At 45.5% G+C, this 20,108-nt stretch overlaps 1 protein-coding gene across 4 annotated transcripts in view; it reads right to left on the bottom strand.

Annotated features, from left to right (window-relative positions):
• Positions 1-16,381: 16,381 nt before the first annotated feature.
• limk1a (LIM domain kinase 1a) overlaps positions 16,382-20,108 on the bottom strand; it is a 32,351-nt gene continuing 28,624 nt past the window's right edge. For all 4 annotated transcript variants that reach the window (XM_037466624.2, XM_037466634.2, XM_062561138.1 and 1 more), the window contains 7 exons: positions 19,014-19,145; positions 18,801-18,860; positions 18,290-18,355; positions 17,743-17,911; positions 17,528-17,583; positions 16,919-17,076; positions 16,382-16,608 (listed from right to left, as the gene is read on the bottom strand). In XM_037466624.2, the coding sequence (XP_037322521.2) occupies positions 16,440-16,608; positions 16,919-17,076; positions 17,528-17,583; positions 17,743-17,911; positions 18,290-18,355; positions 18,801-18,860; positions 19,014-19,145 (810 nt within the window). In that variant the 3' untranslated portion in view covers positions 16,382-16,439. The remainder of the gene's footprint in view (positions 16,609-16,918; positions 17,077-17,527; positions 17,584-17,742; positions 17,912-18,289; positions 18,356-18,800; positions 18,861-19,013; positions 19,146-20,108) is intronic.

Consider the following 20,108-nt stretch of genomic DNA (forward strand, 5'->3'; position numbering starts at 1 on the left):
AATGGGATCACGACAACCAACAAATGCAACAAGCTCAACATCTACACGCATTAAAAGCGGCATAGAGGACTGTCACCACTAGTTCTGCCCTGGCGAGAGTGTTTGGGTCCCTTCAATGGGGCATGATGATATTTATTTAGGCTGTGCAAAGACCGCTCCCTCACACATGAACTGAACTGTACCGCATAGTTCAGACTGTTTCAGCACCAGAGTTAGCACCTCTACAAGTGTACACCGAGTTGTGAGAAGCAATTCTGCAGATGTCATGAGAGTGCTGCGCTATTCAAGAACCAAAGAGCATGAAATTATAAATATCTTATGGTGTGCATCCGCAGAAGTCTCACCTCAAGTGTCTAATGAGTGTCAAAAGGAAGCAAGACACCTGGCATCCTGCAGAGTCTCTCACAGCGAGATGTACCCCCCCCCTCCCCCCCACAGGGACAATGACGTGCCAAGAGTTTTTTATTAGGATCTCTTACAGATGTGAAAACACTTGAGCAATGGATGTCAGACAGTAGCTCTGCCGATATTATGAGCTACTTGAAGGCCAAAAGGGAAGTCTATAACTATCACATCCACGTTTCTGTGGAACAAACTGTCAAAAGCACAGAGCAATCTCGCAGACATTCTACTTTTTAAAGTGGGTCATTGCACCATCAGATGGGACCTGTGCGCCAGTGTAATACACATGCAGGATTTAGTGTATGAAATATCTCAAAAAGGATGGATAGGTGGAGTGTATACATATATAGTTTAGACTATGAACCGTAACCCATGTTTTAAACAAAGAGTATTATTGACTCAGATTCCCTTAGTAAGAGAAAAACCTTTTTTCTTTCAATGATTGGAGGATTTCAACAAAATAATTCAAACACAACATTTTGTAGCCGCAGATTACGGAAATAACGAGAATTTTATCCTCTGAAATAAATAACTTTTACACTACTAAATAGCACAGGACTCCCCCGGGAGAGATATTTTAAACCCATCTAGGTGCGTAAGAAGCCTCTTTGAGGAAGCTGCACTCTGAAACACTAAGTGTGCGCGTCGAGCTGAATGGAGTGAGAAGCTCCGCTCGTCAGCAGCCTTCGGGCTCTTCCTGGCTGCAGGGAACAGCAGTGGCCGAGCCTCTATGTCACAACGTCACGCTGATGTGGAGAGAAGCATGTGGGCGAAGGGCAAGTTCGGGAAGAATCAGCAACAGTGACGGAAAGATTGCTTTGAGCTTTGAGCAATGCAGAGACTGATACACAGAGAGACAGACTCCAATGACATCTGATTATCCACGAGGGTTGTTCCTTGTTTCTTTCCTTTGGCTCTGCTCGCTCTGTCCTCCACAGGCACCACCCCAAAAGGACATAAGTGATATGCCTATGAAATTGACATTCCTGCATTTCAGGCAAGTTCAATATGGCCATAAAACCCATAAAAATAGAAGCATTGTAGACGGTGAAATGCTCCCAGTTCTTGACAATGTGTTGTTTCTGTTCCCGTCGAAGAAGCTCTCATTGTAGCACTCAAAATGTCATTCCACCAGATGTTCAGAGTTTAATCCCTCAACCTAAAATAGGGATTTGTTTACACAAAGTCAGCGCAGCACAGTTTTTGGAATGATCGGACCGGAAAACACTCAGTGTGTGTAAATACAAGAACAAAGTCATTGTACATGCAAAGTCACACACTACACTGTCCTACGGATGATGGAGTCAAAGGGACACCCGTGCACTATTTAACCCCCCCTGCGTGCTGATGTGGAGAGGATCTGCGTGCGTCATGATGCGCTGACATTAATCTGGCCCTGTGAGGCAGGGACTATATTGGGTTTATGCCATCTGTGACTGCGCCCTGTGTTGACATTGGTCTAAATTAGTGTGTGACAGTGGGGCTTGTGCCGCCCCGAGTTAAGCCGTAAACTCCAGATGTGTTTGAATGTGCGTTTACGCTCACGGACGCTTCTGTGTGTACTATCAATTCTGTGTGAGAGCACAGATTGCTGACAACGCTGACATCGTCGAGCGAGCAGCTGTGCTGTGCTAATAAGAATAATCCAGTCAGCCACATCTGTAATGTAAAGAAAACATTAAATGCCATCCGACCACTAATGTGGTCAGTGAGATTCTAAGGCTATGATGGTGGAATGAAGTGATTGGATATTTGCCAGATACATTTTGTAAAAGGTATATGAGATAAATGCTTGCTGCAATTTCACACAGTGTGGAAAATTAGATAACTGCAAGAGAGAAAGAAAAAAAAAAGAAACTAAAGGGAGATTAAAGAAGAATTCCTGTGGAAATTTGTGAAACCATGAACCATAGTTGGGATGCAGAGGGCACGGTACAGTCCTCCCCACGGTGTGAATCATACACAAGCTTAAAGAGGTGGGCAGAGCTCAGATTGGCTACTCCTGCCTCACACAGCATCTGCATGGAGTTGAAGTTTACATGAATAGAAATGTGAAAAATGCATAATTTCAGGGAGGGAATTTTTCCCGCTTGCTCCCTTCCACAAGTTGGGAGCAGGAATCCGATTGCTGACCTCCGTCTGGATTCTCAGGCTAACTCTATTAATAGCCCAGACACCAGCGAGCGAAGGACTCCTAGAGCAGCAGCAGCAGGCCGGAGTTGGCTCAGCGGGCCCCGCTGGAGTCTGGCTCTCGATGGACCAGACAGTTGATCAGAAAGAAAAACACGGCTCCCGAATACCCGTTTCTCATCACTAACCTCGGTGAAGCTGAGCCACTCTTGCAGTCAAAGCAAAGACCTTGAATTCCAGTCAACATCTGTCGTGCACTTTCTAAAACATCAACATGTCTTACGGCTTTGCGATCAAACCAGAACAGGATGGTTGAACATGAAAACGCAGGAGAAGGGGGCGAGTCCAATGGAATATGGACTGTGATTGCGGAGAAGACGCCATTTCCAAAGTGCTCACTTTATGTCTCAAGAAAATAGTTATACATTTTTTTAAGATGTCACACTGAGCCAACATGTCTTTTCATTTCTCTTTTTTTCCACTTTGATGACAAAGTTACAAAACAATGTCATAACCCAAGTGTCTCAGTGGAAGAGACCACATGTGTCCTTGTAGATAAACACCGTCTCTTGCATCTCGCCGTCCGACCGCTGACTTTCTCCCACGTTGTCTCGGCACCAGAATGACAGGAAAGCTGCGCCGCGTATGGCGCCACTTGACTGGGAAGACGCCCCAAACACGGCCTCTCGTGTCCGCTTGGCTCACACTGACGTGCGAGCCCTCTGGACTGCTCCGCGGAGAAGTTACACTGGGACAAGGTCACGCGGTTTGAAGACCGACTTTAAGACGCGTTTGTTTTGTACTTTGATTCTATAAGTCGTTAGAGGTCGTCCCCCCCAAGCACATCCTCCTCCTCCTCCTAAATATGTCACATTCCTCACGATCATAAACATCCCAAACTGGGCAGCTGGCGGTCTCCCGTGTGCAACAGGTGGAGCAGGAGAGAGCTTAAGTAGCGCGCTCTGGTCTGACACCTCTGATTCGGGAGCCTGAGGGGAGCTTTCAGACTCAATAAGTCATTTTTTGATGAAGAGTATTCACTTGTACTTTCAGTACATTCATTAACACTTACACTTTTCACTCAACATAGAGTCCTGAATCAATACCAAATGCTTGTAAAACGAATTGTAACACTGCACTGGAACAAGAATCAGGTCTTGTTAGCATAAATTAAGAAATAAAAGAGGCTCTAGCATTAGGAAAGCAGGGGAGGGACCTATTATTCACACAACTCAACAGCTGCTTAGGAGCGTTATGACAGTTCCTCTGAGCCAGAGGTTGGTTTGGCTCCTGCTCTCTGCCCTCAAGGAGACCCAGCGTTATCGTTTTGTGGAACAAACTGTACGTGTGAGAATATCCATCAGCAGGTGTCCACGCAGAGTAGTTCCCGGTCTGCTCGTTTGTGGCTGCAGACACCGTTCACTTCTGCAGGTGAACTTTACGCTGACCTTGGACCTTGATTTATTTAGCTGGGAGTAAAGCGCCCCCCCCCTCAGTGACGCAGACACTCTCCCATAAAAGCTAATCGAAAACAAATGAAATGTTGGGAGCTCTGTTCCGTTTCCATTATTACGGCGCTGACTCGCCAGAGGTGAGTGTGACCCCTTTCTTAGTAGCCCACCTGCTGTAAAGCCCTTCTTTACTGACCCTCTTTCAGTAAAAAGCCCATGAAAACAAACACTAAGGATACTGCGAAAAAAGTTCTGAATTAACACTGCCTATGACCCTATAAAGAGTTGCCCTCGGCAACCTGTAAATCTGCTAAAACTACCGGATGTTTTTTCTTGTTTCCTTTCAATGACCTGGAGTCTAAAAAAAGAGACGGGAAGAGCTTTTCCAACGGTAAAAATAAGGAAGTCATTAGATCTTATGGAGCGTGAATACCAAATAAAGCAGTCAGTAATGGGCATCTATACTAAAAAGATCTCACACACACACACACCTACCTACCTCACACGGAGAGGCAGTAAATGAGCATGTGGTTTCCTGCCAGTAAAAGGTTTTTTACCAGTCCATATTCAAGCGATTTGGGTTATATCTATCTAGTAATATCAATGATTTAATGTAATTAGGGGTACGAGGGATGTAGGAAGCATTTGTGATTGCAACCTGTTGATACCTTGATCTTTTTTTTTTTTTATAGATGCTGTAGTAAAAAAGGTTGAGTATCAATCTTGTAGTGATTCAAAGTGTTTTTAACAGCCTTAATTAGTGGATATTTCCAGCGGACCCACTTTGACGGGTGGTAATTAAGGATGTTAAAATGCCCCTAAATGGGTCTTTAATAACAGACACCGAGCTGCAGCGGTGATCACGAGAGGCTCATGGATACAAACCCCTTTAACTGACAACTGGGCGGAGACGTGGACAGAGGTGGGTATGAAGCTGGATGGGGTTTGAGCTCCTGGATAATAGGGAGGTCAACACGCCACAGGTATGCGAGTGTGTTTATGTGAGGGTTGGACAGAAAGCCTGAAGGCCAGAGGGAGTTATGCCTGTTATGCGAGTGAGACGGACTCCCTCAGACCGAGAGCTCCTTTGTACACCGGAAGACAAATGTTGGAAGAAAACATGCTAAGGACGTAGGGCGCACATGAAAAGGGAACGAGGGGAAGGGAGAGAGGGGGGAGGGGGGTAGAGGCGGGAGGCACGGGTCTCCTCTTTGATCCTTCAATAGGACGCACATGTTGTGGCTGTTCACCCACTTCCTATGATCCCAGTTTTCAGACACTTCCTGTCCCAAATCCCAACACCAGCAGCGGGTAAAGATTTCAATCGTTGAGGAATCATACTTCAAAGAGTCAGACTTATAAACCATAGTTTTCTGGATCCAGGTCGCAATGGTAACATGGAACCAATCAAAACCTAGACGAGGACCTGAACCTGTCATGAGATGATCCAAACATAATGGCGATCCTCACCAACACTGGCCACATTTACCGGGGGGTAGTGGTTGACACTTTGTTTTGTTGCACAACACACAGTTTAAACAGGTCTAACCAGCGTCAGTTTTAAAAGATGAAAAAGTCTCAGTAGAAAAGCCGAAGCCAAGACAGATGCAGATCTTTCAAAAGAAAACAGACTGACGTACCAAGAAAGATGAAAGAGGTTCTAGTGCATGTAGTAACATCCGTGTGTGAAAGGAGCAGATTAGATCGCAACTGAGGGGATATTGTGTGATACTTCTTACATTAAAAAACAAGCAACGTGAATCACCTGCAATGGTCAACCGGACATGAAATCCTTAATTGGTGTCCAGATCGAAGAAAATATGAAAAAGATGACGTGTTGACTTGTGGAACTTGAGTCTCACGCGCACGCACAGAAGGGCCGGAGGACGGAGCGTTCACACGCCGAGCCGGAGGTCAGTAAAAGTGCACCTGCATCTCTTACGTGTCGGGCTCGGTTTGCCAGCAGCGGGCGGACCGCCATGCTGCGTGTCTGTTTTCGCATCACTCGTCTGGTCCGGAGAGGGGGGGGGGGAGGGGGTGGGGTGGGCGGGGGGTCTGTGAGAGTGAGGGAGCAGCAGAATCAAAAGGCCGTGCGTTGGAGCAGTGACGGATTGGTTCGCACACGCTGATTTCTTCCCTCCGTCTCTTGCCTCTTCTCACCGAGCCGCCTCCTGAAATCCCATCGCAGTGAACATCTCACCTCCGTCTATCATTGTGTTACAGCGTGCTCACAACAACCGCGCTTTGCCAACACCCAAGTGCTGGAATCTCATACTACCATCTGGTTTGTGTGTTTGCGTAGGAGTGTGTTCCTGCTGGTTGTGTTGATGCTGTGGCTAGGAGAAGAATACAGTTAGGTTTCTTCACTTCTGTTTTGTAGTTTAAATATGGGTGCGGTGGATTCCCATCACTGCAAGTTAAACCCTGCAACAGCACAGCCAAAATCCATGCATTTCTTAATCTGAAACCCAGACCCTGAAGATAAGGGCCTCATTTCCATTGACAAAGTGAATCAAGATAGAGGATTCATGTCCTCTGGCGACATTCCTTGTCTTACATGCCCCATCTTGGAACAGATCTCCTCCATCTCTCTGGCTCTTCCTTTTGGCTTGCCCCGGAATCCCCCCCCCCCCCTCACCAGGGCACGGTGGAAGCATCTGGAAGTGTTTTCTTAAGGGGAGTGGACCATGCCAGCTCTGTACATGCACAACTGTCATCTTTATGCATTAGCGCACACACACACACTTGATGTTAACTATCGCACACGTACTTCAGCACTCATGGCTGCCATCACAAGATGTCTAACTCATCTAATATTTAAATCTTAAGTACTAAAAATAACCCAAAGACTGAATACCATGCCTACTGCCGTTGGTGGGTTAACATGATGGTGAATAATTCAATTATTTGGAAAAGAGAGGGATGGTCTCCGGAGCTCAAAATGTCACCTGCAAAACATGATTCAGGACGGTCTTCATTTGCTCTCGGCCTCATGCGTGTCTTCACAGCGGCTGCAGTCAAACCCTCTGACACTGAGATAAGATCGAGGCCTCTTGGCTCTCGCCCGCTTTCCGTCCTAACTGGACATTAGTTGATTGTGTTTCCCTTCACTGCAACACACAGCATAATGGCCAAGAGGAAAAACTCTGACGTGCCCGTATTCAGAGTTAAGACATTACCTTACAATTACTGAGATGCCTTTACAAAGAAACGCTCATGGAGTAAGTCTTCATGCCATGACTGGGACTATGGAGACAAAGTCAGTGTTCCTTATGAAACATACAATGTGTCCTGAGGAGTCATACATTAAGGTCTAGAGCCGTGGAATAAGTTAAATGTTGGCATTTACTCGTGACATTTCATAAGGCCTTTATTATTTAGCTCCACAGTAGGGTAGGAAATGACGAGTCCCGTTTTAACATCAATTTACTAAAAGGAGTGAAGACTAACAAATTATGGGAAAATTTGTCCCATGGCTTGTAGTCCTCAAATATGGAATTATGGCTGAATTACTGCATAAACTATTGACACATGAGACGTAACAACAACTGGAATTTGAGAGTTGTCCCACCATGAATTATGGTTAGGAATGAAGCCTACAAAGAATACATTGTGCAATGTGAACATGAAACATAGGCAGGCCAAAAAAATGTAAAACAGCCCCAGTGGGGTTGTGAATTTAAACCTGATGAAAACAAACCATGCAGCCTGCTCCGGAGCCGCATCACTGGGTGTCGCCATGCGATGGACAGTTAAAGAGCAGCTGGACAACACAAACGATTCATAGGAATCCTTGCCTAAGCATTTCATGTGTCGGTAAGTTTCAAGCAGGGACCTCGGACACGGCCATGGGAACTGGGCTGAGATTATTTATAGCGGGGGGGGGGGGGGCCTTGGCAGTGGACATTTCTACAAGGCTTTAGAGGAATGTCTGAGGTCGCCCTCTGACACAAACTTCTGCAGAGTGCTGAGGCCGGAGGCCAGGTTGACGTGGGACATCTGAGGAGATAAAGACGCCGGCCAATTAGCTGCAGGGTCTGGTGAGCGGGCCCAGAGGGGACAGGGAGGAAGCGGTGAGCACTGGACGTCAGGATGTCAGAGGAGAAATCCAATGCAATTCAGGAAGCCATTTTAAAGTTTGCCGTTTCCCAAAATAAGACGAATCAGCGGCGGTCTATTTACATGCAATAGAAGGCAGGACTTCTTTCTGTCTGGTAATAGCTTTTTTTTTATTTTCAGTGAAATATGGAATGATTTCTCTTTTACCAAACTTTAGTATGACTATGGTGTTTCTATAAACTACTCCAAAAAAAACAAAAATGTATACACACACACATATGATGGGGTCAGTGCATTGAACCCAAAGTCAACCTGAACAATGTCTGTAGGCCGAAAGCCTCTCTTGTGTAGGAAAAACCTGCTCTTACAAACAAAAGAATACTGACACCACAAATCCCTCTTAAAGCCCTCGTCTTTCACCGTGTCTTCATTGTTGCCGCACTCGGGCTGCGTGCTCGCTCCCTAACGCGATTGTTTGCCCTCGCATCACGCTGAAAATGCCCCGAGGGCCCGCCTGTCAAAGAGCGAGCCCGGACGCCGCAGCCGTCGCCACTGGGCCGTCACACGCCGGATCGCCCCACATGCACCGAGGGGGAAGCGCGCCACCCTTTGCTCTGCGGAGGGTCGCCCACACACGCACATATCGGCGGGTTGATAATCAAAAGCTCTTTCATGGTGCTCGTTTAGGGAGTCGCTGTCTTGTCCTGGTTGAGGAGTGCAAGGTCAAAGGGCAAAAGCAGAAAGTGCCAACCAGGCAGACACACATCTGATAAGGAGGAGTTAGAGACGCACCAAGCACCATGCAACACTCACGCTTTGTTCCTTATGTTTACATTAATGTTAGGAGACCACACGTTGCATGTGATTGGATCTTGTGTCGAGAGGGTCGAGAGGACCTGCTCCTCCCCAACACCAGTTTAGGGCCAATAGAACTCTTTCCTTTTATATCTAACAAGAATTATAAAACGTAATGTTCTTACTCGTGTTGGTCAGCGCTGATCCTGCCTTTGCAAACGCAGCGCTGTTACTTGACCTGTGATCTGACAGATAAATCTACCAGAACGAGAGAGGTCGTTTGGCTGAATCCTCCCAGACGTCCCCAACCGGGCCTCCAATTTTGGATCACGTTCATTCAACGTTGGCTCTCTTTCTTTCTTTAAGGGTCAGGTTTGACTCATGAGCGACAGGCCGCCCTCCCTCACAGAGCGGAGCGGCGCTGTGTGGATTCACTGAGGTAATGTAATGGATGACAGGATTACCGCGCAGGAGTATGATGTCAACACCTGATACTGGGTGCCGGTTGCCATTCGCGTGATCATGAATATGACGACATACATGAAGGAAGGGAGGGAGGGAGGATGTTTTCAGAGAGTGTCCTCGGGGAATAAAACACAGGGAACGCACAGTATGTGAAAGTCTCACGCCCGCCGTTTAACATTCCCAAAACCTATCTACCTGCAATGTTTTGTGTCGCAATCAAATATACAGTTAAATGTCAATCGGTACACAGGCGGGTGTGGTGCAGCATACTTTCCCATTCTGCCTTTTCCAGTTTGCAAATGAACACAATGAGGGTGCACGCGCCGAAGCAGTGACGGCTGATGAGAAAAACAGGCGCAGCTACGAGGGAAACAGAGGCAAGGGGGAAAACCGGCATCCACTGCAGTAGCTAGCGAGCTAATGGGCTAATAAAGTCCAAGTATAGACTGACTATACTTTGGCTGCAGTGGTAAGCAGCAATGGAAGGCACAAGAAGCTAATGGCTAGTTTAGTAAAAGCCACAGAGGAATGCACCATGGTGAGAGTGTGTGTGTGTGTGTGTGTGTCCCACCCCGGCTTCTCTGTCAACAGCTGGCACTACCCGTGAACAGCGACGTCACCCTGTGTGTGTTCCTGTATGTGGGGTTAAGTGGCATTTTTTAGGTTTACGGAGCCGGGGTGTGGACACGTGGGAAGGGCACTTCAGCTACGTCCACCTGGACCGTCAAAGAGGAGAGGGACACGTGTGCTTAATGAGGACGCGTAATGGGTGTGGTTTTGGAGAGCGGGGACTACTTTTATGTAGACATCTGCTAGTTTAACCGCATACCCAGAGAGAGGGGTGCCAAACCATCTGAAATTAACCAGCGAATGCCGTCAGTCAGCCGGCAGTGGCGGCAGCGGCAGCAGCGGCAGCGGCGGCAGCAGCGGCAGCAGCGGCAGTGGCGGCAGCGGCCTCTGGAACTTGGACAGATGTGGAATCTGCCCCACACGGTGTTCCCCCTGTTGTCACACGGGCTGGGAATGTTGCTAAGGAAGGAACCAGGTTTGTCACACTCACACAGATCCACTCCTCCCCGCTTTGGGCTTAAAAACAAACACCGCCCCCACCACCCCCACCCACCCGCTTTCCATCCCCACTCAGCCGGGCCAAACACAGCTGCTGGGTTTTCTTTCGAGTGCACAGAGTGACACGGTGAAGAGGACGAGGGGCGGATTTGACGGGCAGGTGGCAGGACGCTGGCTCCCGGAAAGGTGATAACAGGACGCTCAGACACTGCAGACTCCGCTGAAGGATGGGCGACATGTTGCCAACTATCCACGCTAAAAATGTCAAGAGTAAAACTCTGCAGGCACGCCAACCAAGCAGGTTCTCCCTCCGTGGTCACAATAGGAACAAGAAAAACTGGGCTGCCAGAACACACCTTTGATGTCAAGTAAAAAAAACATCCAAAGTACTACAGCCAAGTCACACAAGCTCAGAGGATTCACAGCGAGAATCGCGTCATCAGGGGAACACTTTGTGAATGGGAAATTACAACATTCAGCAACATTTTTCAGCAACAAATCTCAAGTTTGAATCATACTTCTTTGCTTATTTCAAACGTACATGGCAAGGACAAAACATAAGCCCCTGTAAATGAACAAGAACTGGCTAGAAACCGCCTGAACAGCGGCGGCTATCAGGAGTGAAATCAACAAACCTCAATGTCCTCATTTTGGAGAGATAATCAAAGGCAAAATCTCCTTTCACCAGTGACCTACTTCGTCTTTGGCAGCAGATTTTAAGGAAAACTCGAGTTTCTTACCTCATCATCTGGTTTGAGAAGGACGATTGCTCCACACGAGAAATCAGGTCAAAGCCCACGGCCAACGGAGGTCAAACATATAGGGAAGGAGCAGAGACAAAATACTGTAAACGTGTTGAAAACGTATCGTCTGAAAACAACAAGAGACGCTTGGATGGCATCTCAACCATCACATAGTATTTGACACACTCGGGTCATCAAGTTACAGGATCAACGGGACATTATTCAATGTTTTAAGGAAAGGGAAACCCTACAACTTCATGTAAAAATTCAAGCCATGTAAATCTTTACATTTCTCTTTGTTAGTTAAGAAATATCTATTTATAAATGATGCAGACCTGCTCAAATATACTTCTTACTACACTACTCCTCTTACTAGTTGATTAATCAGATATCAGACACATGTCTGTGATAAAGTTTGAGGGATCATGCTGCGAAGGCAATTTAGTATTCAGAGACCTCTGAAGGAATGGGTTACACTATACAGTAATTATTATAGGAAAATACAGGTCATGTCATCACAATTTCTTGGTTTCAATTCCCTGATGTGTGTGAAAAGTTACTAAAGACATGCAGAGGCCGTTTTTTCAGTTGGCAGGAACCGGCATTGGTAAAACACAAAAGTCATTCATGGAAAAAACGGCATTTGATGTTATCGCCAAGATGTCATATCTGAAGTGGCTCCGCCACAGTGGGAATCGGCACAGAGGCTCAAAGGTGAATTTCAGGGCACTCGATGTGTTTTTCTGGTTCAGAAAAGAAACCCAACCGCATAGGGAATAAACTCTGAAACATGCGGCACAGATTTAAAATAGCCCGGTTTCTCATTGTTCTTTCATGGCTTCTGGTTAAACCAAGGTTACATTTAGACATATCCGTATATAAGCCTAAGGAAAACAAGACGAGTAAAAATGAAAAAGCTTCTGCCACAGTATTAAAGCATTCAAGCTCTGACACTTTAATAATACAGCACAATACGGCTCACATCTGGGTTTGCAACAGGAGGACACGATCAACCACACCGAGAGCTGTCATCTGTGTCCTCTCCTCCTCCGTCTCCAGCACTCAAGTGTTACACGGGGACGACAATGTGACACATGCTCCAAAAGCCACAAGTCCCAAATAAAAGTTCTCTCTTTGGACAGACCGAGCTGTGTCACAGCGGTTTTCAGACACGATAAAAATCGCAGGTGAATTCAGCTTGATTGCGGAGTGATTGTTGTGGTAAATGAAGCGACGTGTCTTGCCCCGCGCGGTCCAGAGGCAGAGGCAGTGCGGACGGTCTCGGTACCGCTCTTGCACGCCCGGAGGCCTGGCAGGATTTAGGCAGAACGAAGGGTACCCTCAGGTCCGGAGAGAGAGAGAGAGATAGAGAGATTCATTTAATCTGCACACTTGGTGAACAAAGTGTGCAGATTAAATCAGCCGTGTGGGCTTTAAGGGAGCCCCGCGAGTCTTTATTAACGGCTATTAAAAAAAAATGAAAATAAAGACATTTAAAGGGAAAGTGAGGACTGCGTTGCGGGTCAGTCCGATGAACGAGACTAGAATAAACGTCCCAGACGCGGAGTCCGACGTGAGCTCAACGTTACTCACCGTGGTTGAAGATTGTGGACCGAAACCGATGGTTACTGGACGAATGCTCCATTTTTATCTATTTTTTTTAATTCGTTAGCGCTCCGACCGTCTTCTTCTTCTTCTTCGTTTTTTTTTTATTAGTTGTCTTCCTTCGTTGGTATTTCCTTAATTTCCTCTCCAGATCCAGACCCAACTGCGGTGAAATGACAGCAGCCCGCCCGCTTGCTGTGAATGTTTCTCTCCCCCCCCCCCTGTGTGCCAGGCCCGTGACGTCACGACGGCTCCGCAGCAGCGGCGTCGGAATGAAAACAATCGCACATGGATGCGATGTGGGAGAATAAGGTTCGCTTGAAAGTGTAAATGTTTTACTATTAATCATCCTACACGCAATGTTTACATTTATCATCCAGTGCCACAGCTAAAAAAAATATATGTTTTTACAATTGATTCTGAGGTAGGTTGTGGTTATTAATCATTTTAAATATGTTTTCAAGTTAGACAATAAAATGAAATATAAATTTGCTCCATCATATCTTCCACATTTTGAATTCTACTTAAACAGCAGTATAACAGTTATCCAATAAAAATAATGATTTTAGTGGGAGCTGAATGGATGGAGAATGGAGCGTTGCAGTACTGTACTAGTTGTAGAATGAGTAAGACTTATACTGTCCACCTTGTAGGGTGATGAGTAGCTGCATTTTATATTTTTATTTTATACCATATGATTTCTACATATAAATGAACAGCTGACATAAATAGTGACATCTAGTGGTCAGTTTGTCAAAACATTTCTAATAAATTAACCTTTTCTTTACCTAGCAAACGCAAGCACTATTTTTTGACCACTTTATTCTAGCCCACACATTCAATGCTAATGCAGTTCTCTTCTAGTGTGACCTTTGCAAATTTTACCCATATCGATGGTGCTCTCACACTTTGTTCTCTGTGTGTGTTTCAGCATTAAAAATGCAGAGCAAGATGATAAGAGATAAATAAATAGAAAGACACCATCATTATTGTACAAACACTTTGAGTCTTTGGTTTGTTTTAGAAGCAACAGTTTTATTTGTAGCCGTGAAAAAAAAGAGTCTAAATGCTCACGTTCAAGATTAAAGTGCAGAATTGTTTTCACAGCTTGTGTAATTTTTTTAAATACGACCAAAAACAAAGAAATACAATGTTAAAATATCAAAACTAGGCATCGGAGATCCGAAAAACATAAATAGGAAACAGAACAAGATGACATCTCATACACCATTGTATCAGCAATGATATTCACTCCACTTAAATCAGGCTTGCACTTATGATACATGAAAAAGGGAATCAGTTCACGTTTTTTCGAGTCGTTGGCAAGGCTAGCTTACATCGAAGGCACAGCATTGTTCAGAGGCAACGATCCTTTGCAAAGAAGTGCTGCTGCATCCTTCTCATCGATCCTCTACACGTCCTCACAGACACACCCCAACGTGCTCGACAGAACAGAAGCATGGCGAAGCATCTCACGCAGAGCAGGGCCCCACGGACGCACACGTGCACCAGCAGGTTTTACACAAGCATATTTTGTGTTTTCAGCTTTTACACCGACAGAACGTTACATGCTCTCACTTTTAAGCGTTGAATCCTCCTCTCCTATTAAGCTGGCGCGTTAATTGAATTACTAAAAAAGATCCAGAAATATACGGCCCTGAGCCAAAGGAGTGGGACGAGAAGGTGAGAGGCGAGTCAGGCCAGTTTAAGTGCTCCAACACCAGGACCACAGGCAGAGGTTGCAGCCTCTGTGGGCATCCCACACAAAACCAAGCAGTCAGAAAAAAAGGACAGAACCTCATTCGTAAAGGACCAGTCTGTAGGCAGCAGGCAGAGCTGGGACAATGCATCCTCTCGGTAGCAACGGCATTTGGTGCTAAAGCTTGAGAAGTAAAATGTAGTCATGGTTTCCATAGATATGTTTCCGAATGTAGAGCCATGTACAAAGAATGCCTGGTAACAATTAAAAAACGGTTTGCTGTTAAGAGGATGCATTTCCTAGTTACAATTTTTACAGTTGAAAGGCTCCATCAGTGTCTTGCATTCATATTTCTACCTGAACCGACATCATTTATTTCCATATCACAAGTAGCCCAAGAGAGGAAATTAACAAACATGGCTTCATCCAGCCATTTGGTAATATAGTGCAAATTATACTCAAATCTATACAGAAAGATTTTAGTTGGTATATATATCTATATATAGATATACATATACACAAAAACAACAGATAATGTGTTTTTGCTCTTTTGACTTAAGCTTAAATTTCTTAGCTAACTTTTTTTTTTGTCTTTAAAAAAAATTGAAATCCCATGATTTTGAGACAAAAACCAGCTCGGTTTAGAAGTCGAGCAGACCGAGTACATCATGCAGTTTGCGAAAACAGCAGGACGAAGAAAAAAACCCGCAGACAGATGCATGGACAGACACCTATACAGTGATGTTTGTAGTTGCAATTTACATGTAAACACACAGTGGGTCATCCACAGGAGGAGAGACAAGCTTGTGCACAGACAGCTGACATGATGGGGCAGAACCTCATCAAACCTGAACTATTTTACAGTACACGAGGTGAGAGTAATACTTCATTGCTCTCAAAATCCTAAAATCACATATTATTACATGATGGTAATATTTCAATTTAGATCAGCGAGTTTGATTTGATTTAATAATCCAGTATTCAAATGAAATTTACTCCAGCACAAGATGATCAAACGGTTGAGAAAGGCTTTCTTTGGACGATGGACTAACATTGACTGAAACATTTGTTTATAGATGACGGACTGACATTTACTGAGCTTGAGGATATATTTTGCAGTGGTGAGATGCCTGTTATCTCAAATGCTAAAAGCCCGTAACCTGCCACAGTAGCGACGACGTAGAAAACACTAAAGCTTTAAGCTGTGCCCGATCAAACTTTCACTCCTCCCTTTCAGCTGGTCTGCCAATAAAAATATGGCAATGTAGCATACGTATATAAAATATGTCTGTACATTTACAATATTTGAAACATTTACAATGTACACTGTTATGTGTTTGAATGTATGAGATGGATGAGGCGCGCTAACGGCTAACCTATCGAATTTAAGCAGTAGATCTCAATGTGAAGGACAACGAGTGAGGGAGAGGGGCCGCGGACGCACGAATCACTCTGAGGTCATGACCACACGAGGGCAGAAGGACACGAGGAACCGGGATATGACCTGACGGCGTTATTTACACTCATGCAATCTTCAATGGATTATTTAAAGCTTGAAAGGTTGAATCGGTCAGCAAGTTGATCTCGACCTTTGTGTCTTAAACGACAAGGCGGGCCCCTCTCCTTTGCAAGTTCAGTTTAAAATCCAAACTAAACGCACACAGAAACACCTGCAAAAGTGATTTTAAAGTTGGGTCTGATTGCATACGGCATGTTGCACTTTAGCTTCGGCTGCAGCATGATCAAGCTTGACTTTGAATGTGTGTCTATATGTGTGTGTGTGTGTGTCTTGCACAGCTGGCTTTTCAGATCCACACTTTTTTCCCCCCTGAGTCCACTCGTTAAGCCTGAGCGAGTCTACGCCCGCAGCTTCACACAAGGAGGGGCATCTACGCGACTCCTCCGGTGTTCTGCTACCGCCGTCAGGCAGAGGATCGCTGCCCGTGCCCCGGGGGAGAGGGGGGGGGGGGGGGGGGGGGCGGGGTATCTCCGACTAACCCACTCCTCGGCTCGCGTCAGGCCTTACTCCAGCTGTTCGGGGTGGGCGTGCAGACCGTTTTCGGGCCGCGCGATGCTGTGGTTCTTCCAGAAGGTCTTGTGCAGCTGCTCCACTTCGGACACCAGCGGTAAACCCATGTCCAGGTGCATCTTCAGGTTCTCAAGCCACTCGTCAAGTTTGGAGAAAGCCGGCCTTGAGATTAAGAAAGCAGAAAGGCATCTCAGTTGAAGATCAAAAAGTAAAACATAGTGCTCTTGTGCAGAGTTCTCGGTCGAACCTTTTGGTTAAAACATCCACAGGCCGCACAGCGCAGTAAAACTTTGCACAATAACATCTTATATTTGCTAAAAAAACATTGGCGCTGTATATCCTCTAATGGGCTGAGCTACAGCCAACGGAGGAAAAATAACCCTTAAAACTGGTGAGTAAGAAAAAACATTTATGTTGGTGTAACTGCGCCTTGGGGTAAAATGTGGATTCTTTGTAGATGGTTTACACCGACCGTTTGTCGGCGTCGAGGTCACAGCACACAGCGGCCATGGGGAAGTAGGCAGGGGGGCAGTCAGGAGGACAGAAGTGCTCCAGGAACCCAGACACGTTCAGTCCGAAGTCCATCGCCCTGGGGAGGTAGTCCGGGTCCGCGTTCACCCTGCCAATTATCTGGAGAGAGCACCCCCCCCAAAAAAAAAAATGGGAAAAAAGAGAAGGAGAAATAAGAGTTAAACATGGATTCCCCTTTCGCTGATCTGCTGAAAAACAGTAAACCCTCCAAACTGAATCTGATCGTTCCCAGCAAACCACAACTTGCGTGTCGGAAGCCACATGAAGACAACTTTGATTTTTCTGCTCCCTCTAATCCCTTAAATATTCTCTGGCTAATTGTGTCCATGTGGGGAAAGTCACATTCTGGGACGTCAGAGAGAAATAAATAAAGTGTTGAGCCCCAAATGATGTGCGTGGAAAGCAGACATCTGGAATTTTGGAGAAGCACAACTTTTCTCTCGTAAAAAATGAAATAGCAGTTGCATAAATTTTGGGGGCACATGATTATGAAGCCATTTTAGTTCTGCTAATCAAACAGCAGCTTTTTTTTTATCATCACGTCACTCACCTCGCAGAGCATTATCCCAAAGGAGAAGATGTCCACTCTCTCATCGTAGCTCTTCCCTGAAAAACGGAAAAGAGACAAAATGATGCTGTTGTTAACTTTTAGCAGGAACAGCGCATAGTCACCAACTGACGTCTTCATCTTTGATAGGCGTCAATGTGTTGAAATAAGTAAACGAGTATTCCCATCTTAATTGAAAGTGTCCCCGCAGGTCCTACCGTGGATCATCTCAGGAGCCATCCAGTAAGGGTTTCCCACCACGGTGTACCGCTTCCTGCGGTCGTGCTTCTTGAGGCCGGGCAGCTTACCCTGCGGCAACTTCTCCTCGTGCTTGTCGTCCACCATGAGCCGCGACAGCCCGAAGTCTGCCACCACCACCGTGTTGTTCTGCACAGAGGAGATTAAACACACGTTACATGTGATTGAAGAGCTTGAAGGGAACTGCTTTATAAGGCTGGAACGTTCAACGTCAAGCTTCTTATTTCTCTTTGGTTGGATTTCCCAAAGGCTTGAGGTTCTGATTCTGTTTGAGTGGGGCAGGCTGTAAGGTTTCCCCCTGAAAGGTGTTTGGTTGAAGGGCTGGTCTGTTTAGGAGCCACTGTTAATAAAGCTCGGCGTTTTCTTTGAGGTGCCCCAGCAAATGACAGGTGCGCAGGTGTTAGATCCACAAAGAAAACATAGTGTACGTGACACACACACACACACACACACACACACACACACACACACACACACAAGCTTGTACAGGATTGCATGAGTTCTTACCTCCCGGACGAGACAGTTGTGGGAGTTCAGGTCCCGGTGGATTATGTTCATGGAATGCAGATATGTCTGAATGACGGAGAAATAGACAGACAGACAGACAGACAGGAGAAGACAGAGAGGAAGGAAAAACAAAAACAAACAGAAAAAATAGAAGGTTTTAGTTGTGGTGTAACGTAAAACCCATGCCAAGAGGAACAGTCCTTCCTTGTGTCATCTCAAGTAGCCAGTGTTGTAAATACAAGAATCCAGTCATGCACAACGTCCCTCATTGTGTTCATATGTAGGGAGTGCATTAAGAACTGTTGGGTTAATCCTGCAGGAATTCATGCCATCATGTCAATAGATGGGGGTGGAAAAGACTGCACATTCACAGCTTATGTATTGTGTGCGCAACTCACTGACACAACCAACAGAGGGCGACAGCAGCGAAGATAACACAAAGCAATGCACTTGTTTTTCCTGCTGCATTTCAAGGTTTTTACTGTTACTGTAAATCAGTCATTGAACTCACCATCCCAGCAGCTATGTCCTTGGCAAAGCTGACCCGCCGTTTCCAGGGATAGTTGCTGTCCTGTGAGCAAAAATCAGAATCAAATGTCATCATTGCCTTCGGTGGCAGTTGCAGCTGTAGAATAATGGCAACAGACCAACACAAAATACAGACCATGAAGACCATTTAGCTCCAATAGCTCTACGGAATGCAGCCACACAACTGTCCTCTCACCATTTTCTTGATGATTTCTCTCAAGGTGCCTCCCTTTATGTACTCTGCGATGAAGTTGAGCCTCTTGTCCTTGTAGAGGACTCCGATGAATTTGAGCACGTTGGGGTGATCCAGGCAACGCATGACCTTTACCTGATGAGGCAATACAGACATTTTTACACACACAAAAAATACTGCTTTGCTGTAGGATCCTGACAGCCGGACTTTGGACACGTTGAAACGGCAAAAAACATCAAGTTTGGCTAAAATGAAAAGGCAAAACCTAAATACTCCCTATCTCGCCAATAAATGAGAGGAGTGATTCCACTCTCATACATAAATATGCTCAGCTGAGCTTCATAGTTACTCTACAAAGTATTTTCATTGTGCTAACAAAGGACATCTGTTGCAAATGAAGCTAGTTACTTAAGTATGTTTGTCAGAAATCAATGTCTAAATCTCATCATTATTTAATGTGTTTGTCCTATTGTCATTGAATCTCATGCTCACATTTCAGCGGGAGTAATAGTCGTGCTTCATTGTGGTCGGGGTTCATTTACAGCCACTCCTTCTACTCTGCTGTCGTCTACACCGATTAGATTAGCACAGACTCTGTGTAGATCGTAACCTAAAAATAAATCCATTAACCCGTGCATACGGGAACAATTATCCGTGAACTTCAAACATCCCAACGAGAAGGTTCCTGACTGGATGAGTGAGTGAGTTCACAATACTAAACATAAAACAGGAACATCAGAAGTCATTCAGATCACCGCAAGGCTAAAAATATCTCAAGAAGTGTTACGGAAGCCCAGAATTCATTAGGAGCAGTTTTTAGTTTTGCGGATCAATGGAAGGACAAAAAATAAACGAAATGCTTTGCCCTCCCTATTGCCCTGTTTCAGGGGGTCATTTCATGTGTTTTTCTTTCCGTTCTTCAAGTGAGAACTTTTGTATTCAGTCCTGTACTACATTCACACAGAGGTGATGCTAATTTTAACTCTGAAAATTTTTCAGCTTCTGGTCGTGTGCAAAAAAGAAAAAAACCCTCCTAGGCAAAGATTCTTCCCTCTGGTCCAGAAGTTCAAACCGCTAACAAACGTACTCCTCTGACTT

Source organism: Pungitius pungitius, chromosome 3, assembly GCF_949316345.1.
Source record: "Pungitius pungitius chromosome 3, fPunPun2.1, whole genome shotgun sequence".
Lineage (NCBI taxonomy): Eukaryota > Metazoa > Chordata > Actinopteri > Perciformes > Gasterosteidae > Pungitius > Pungitius pungitius.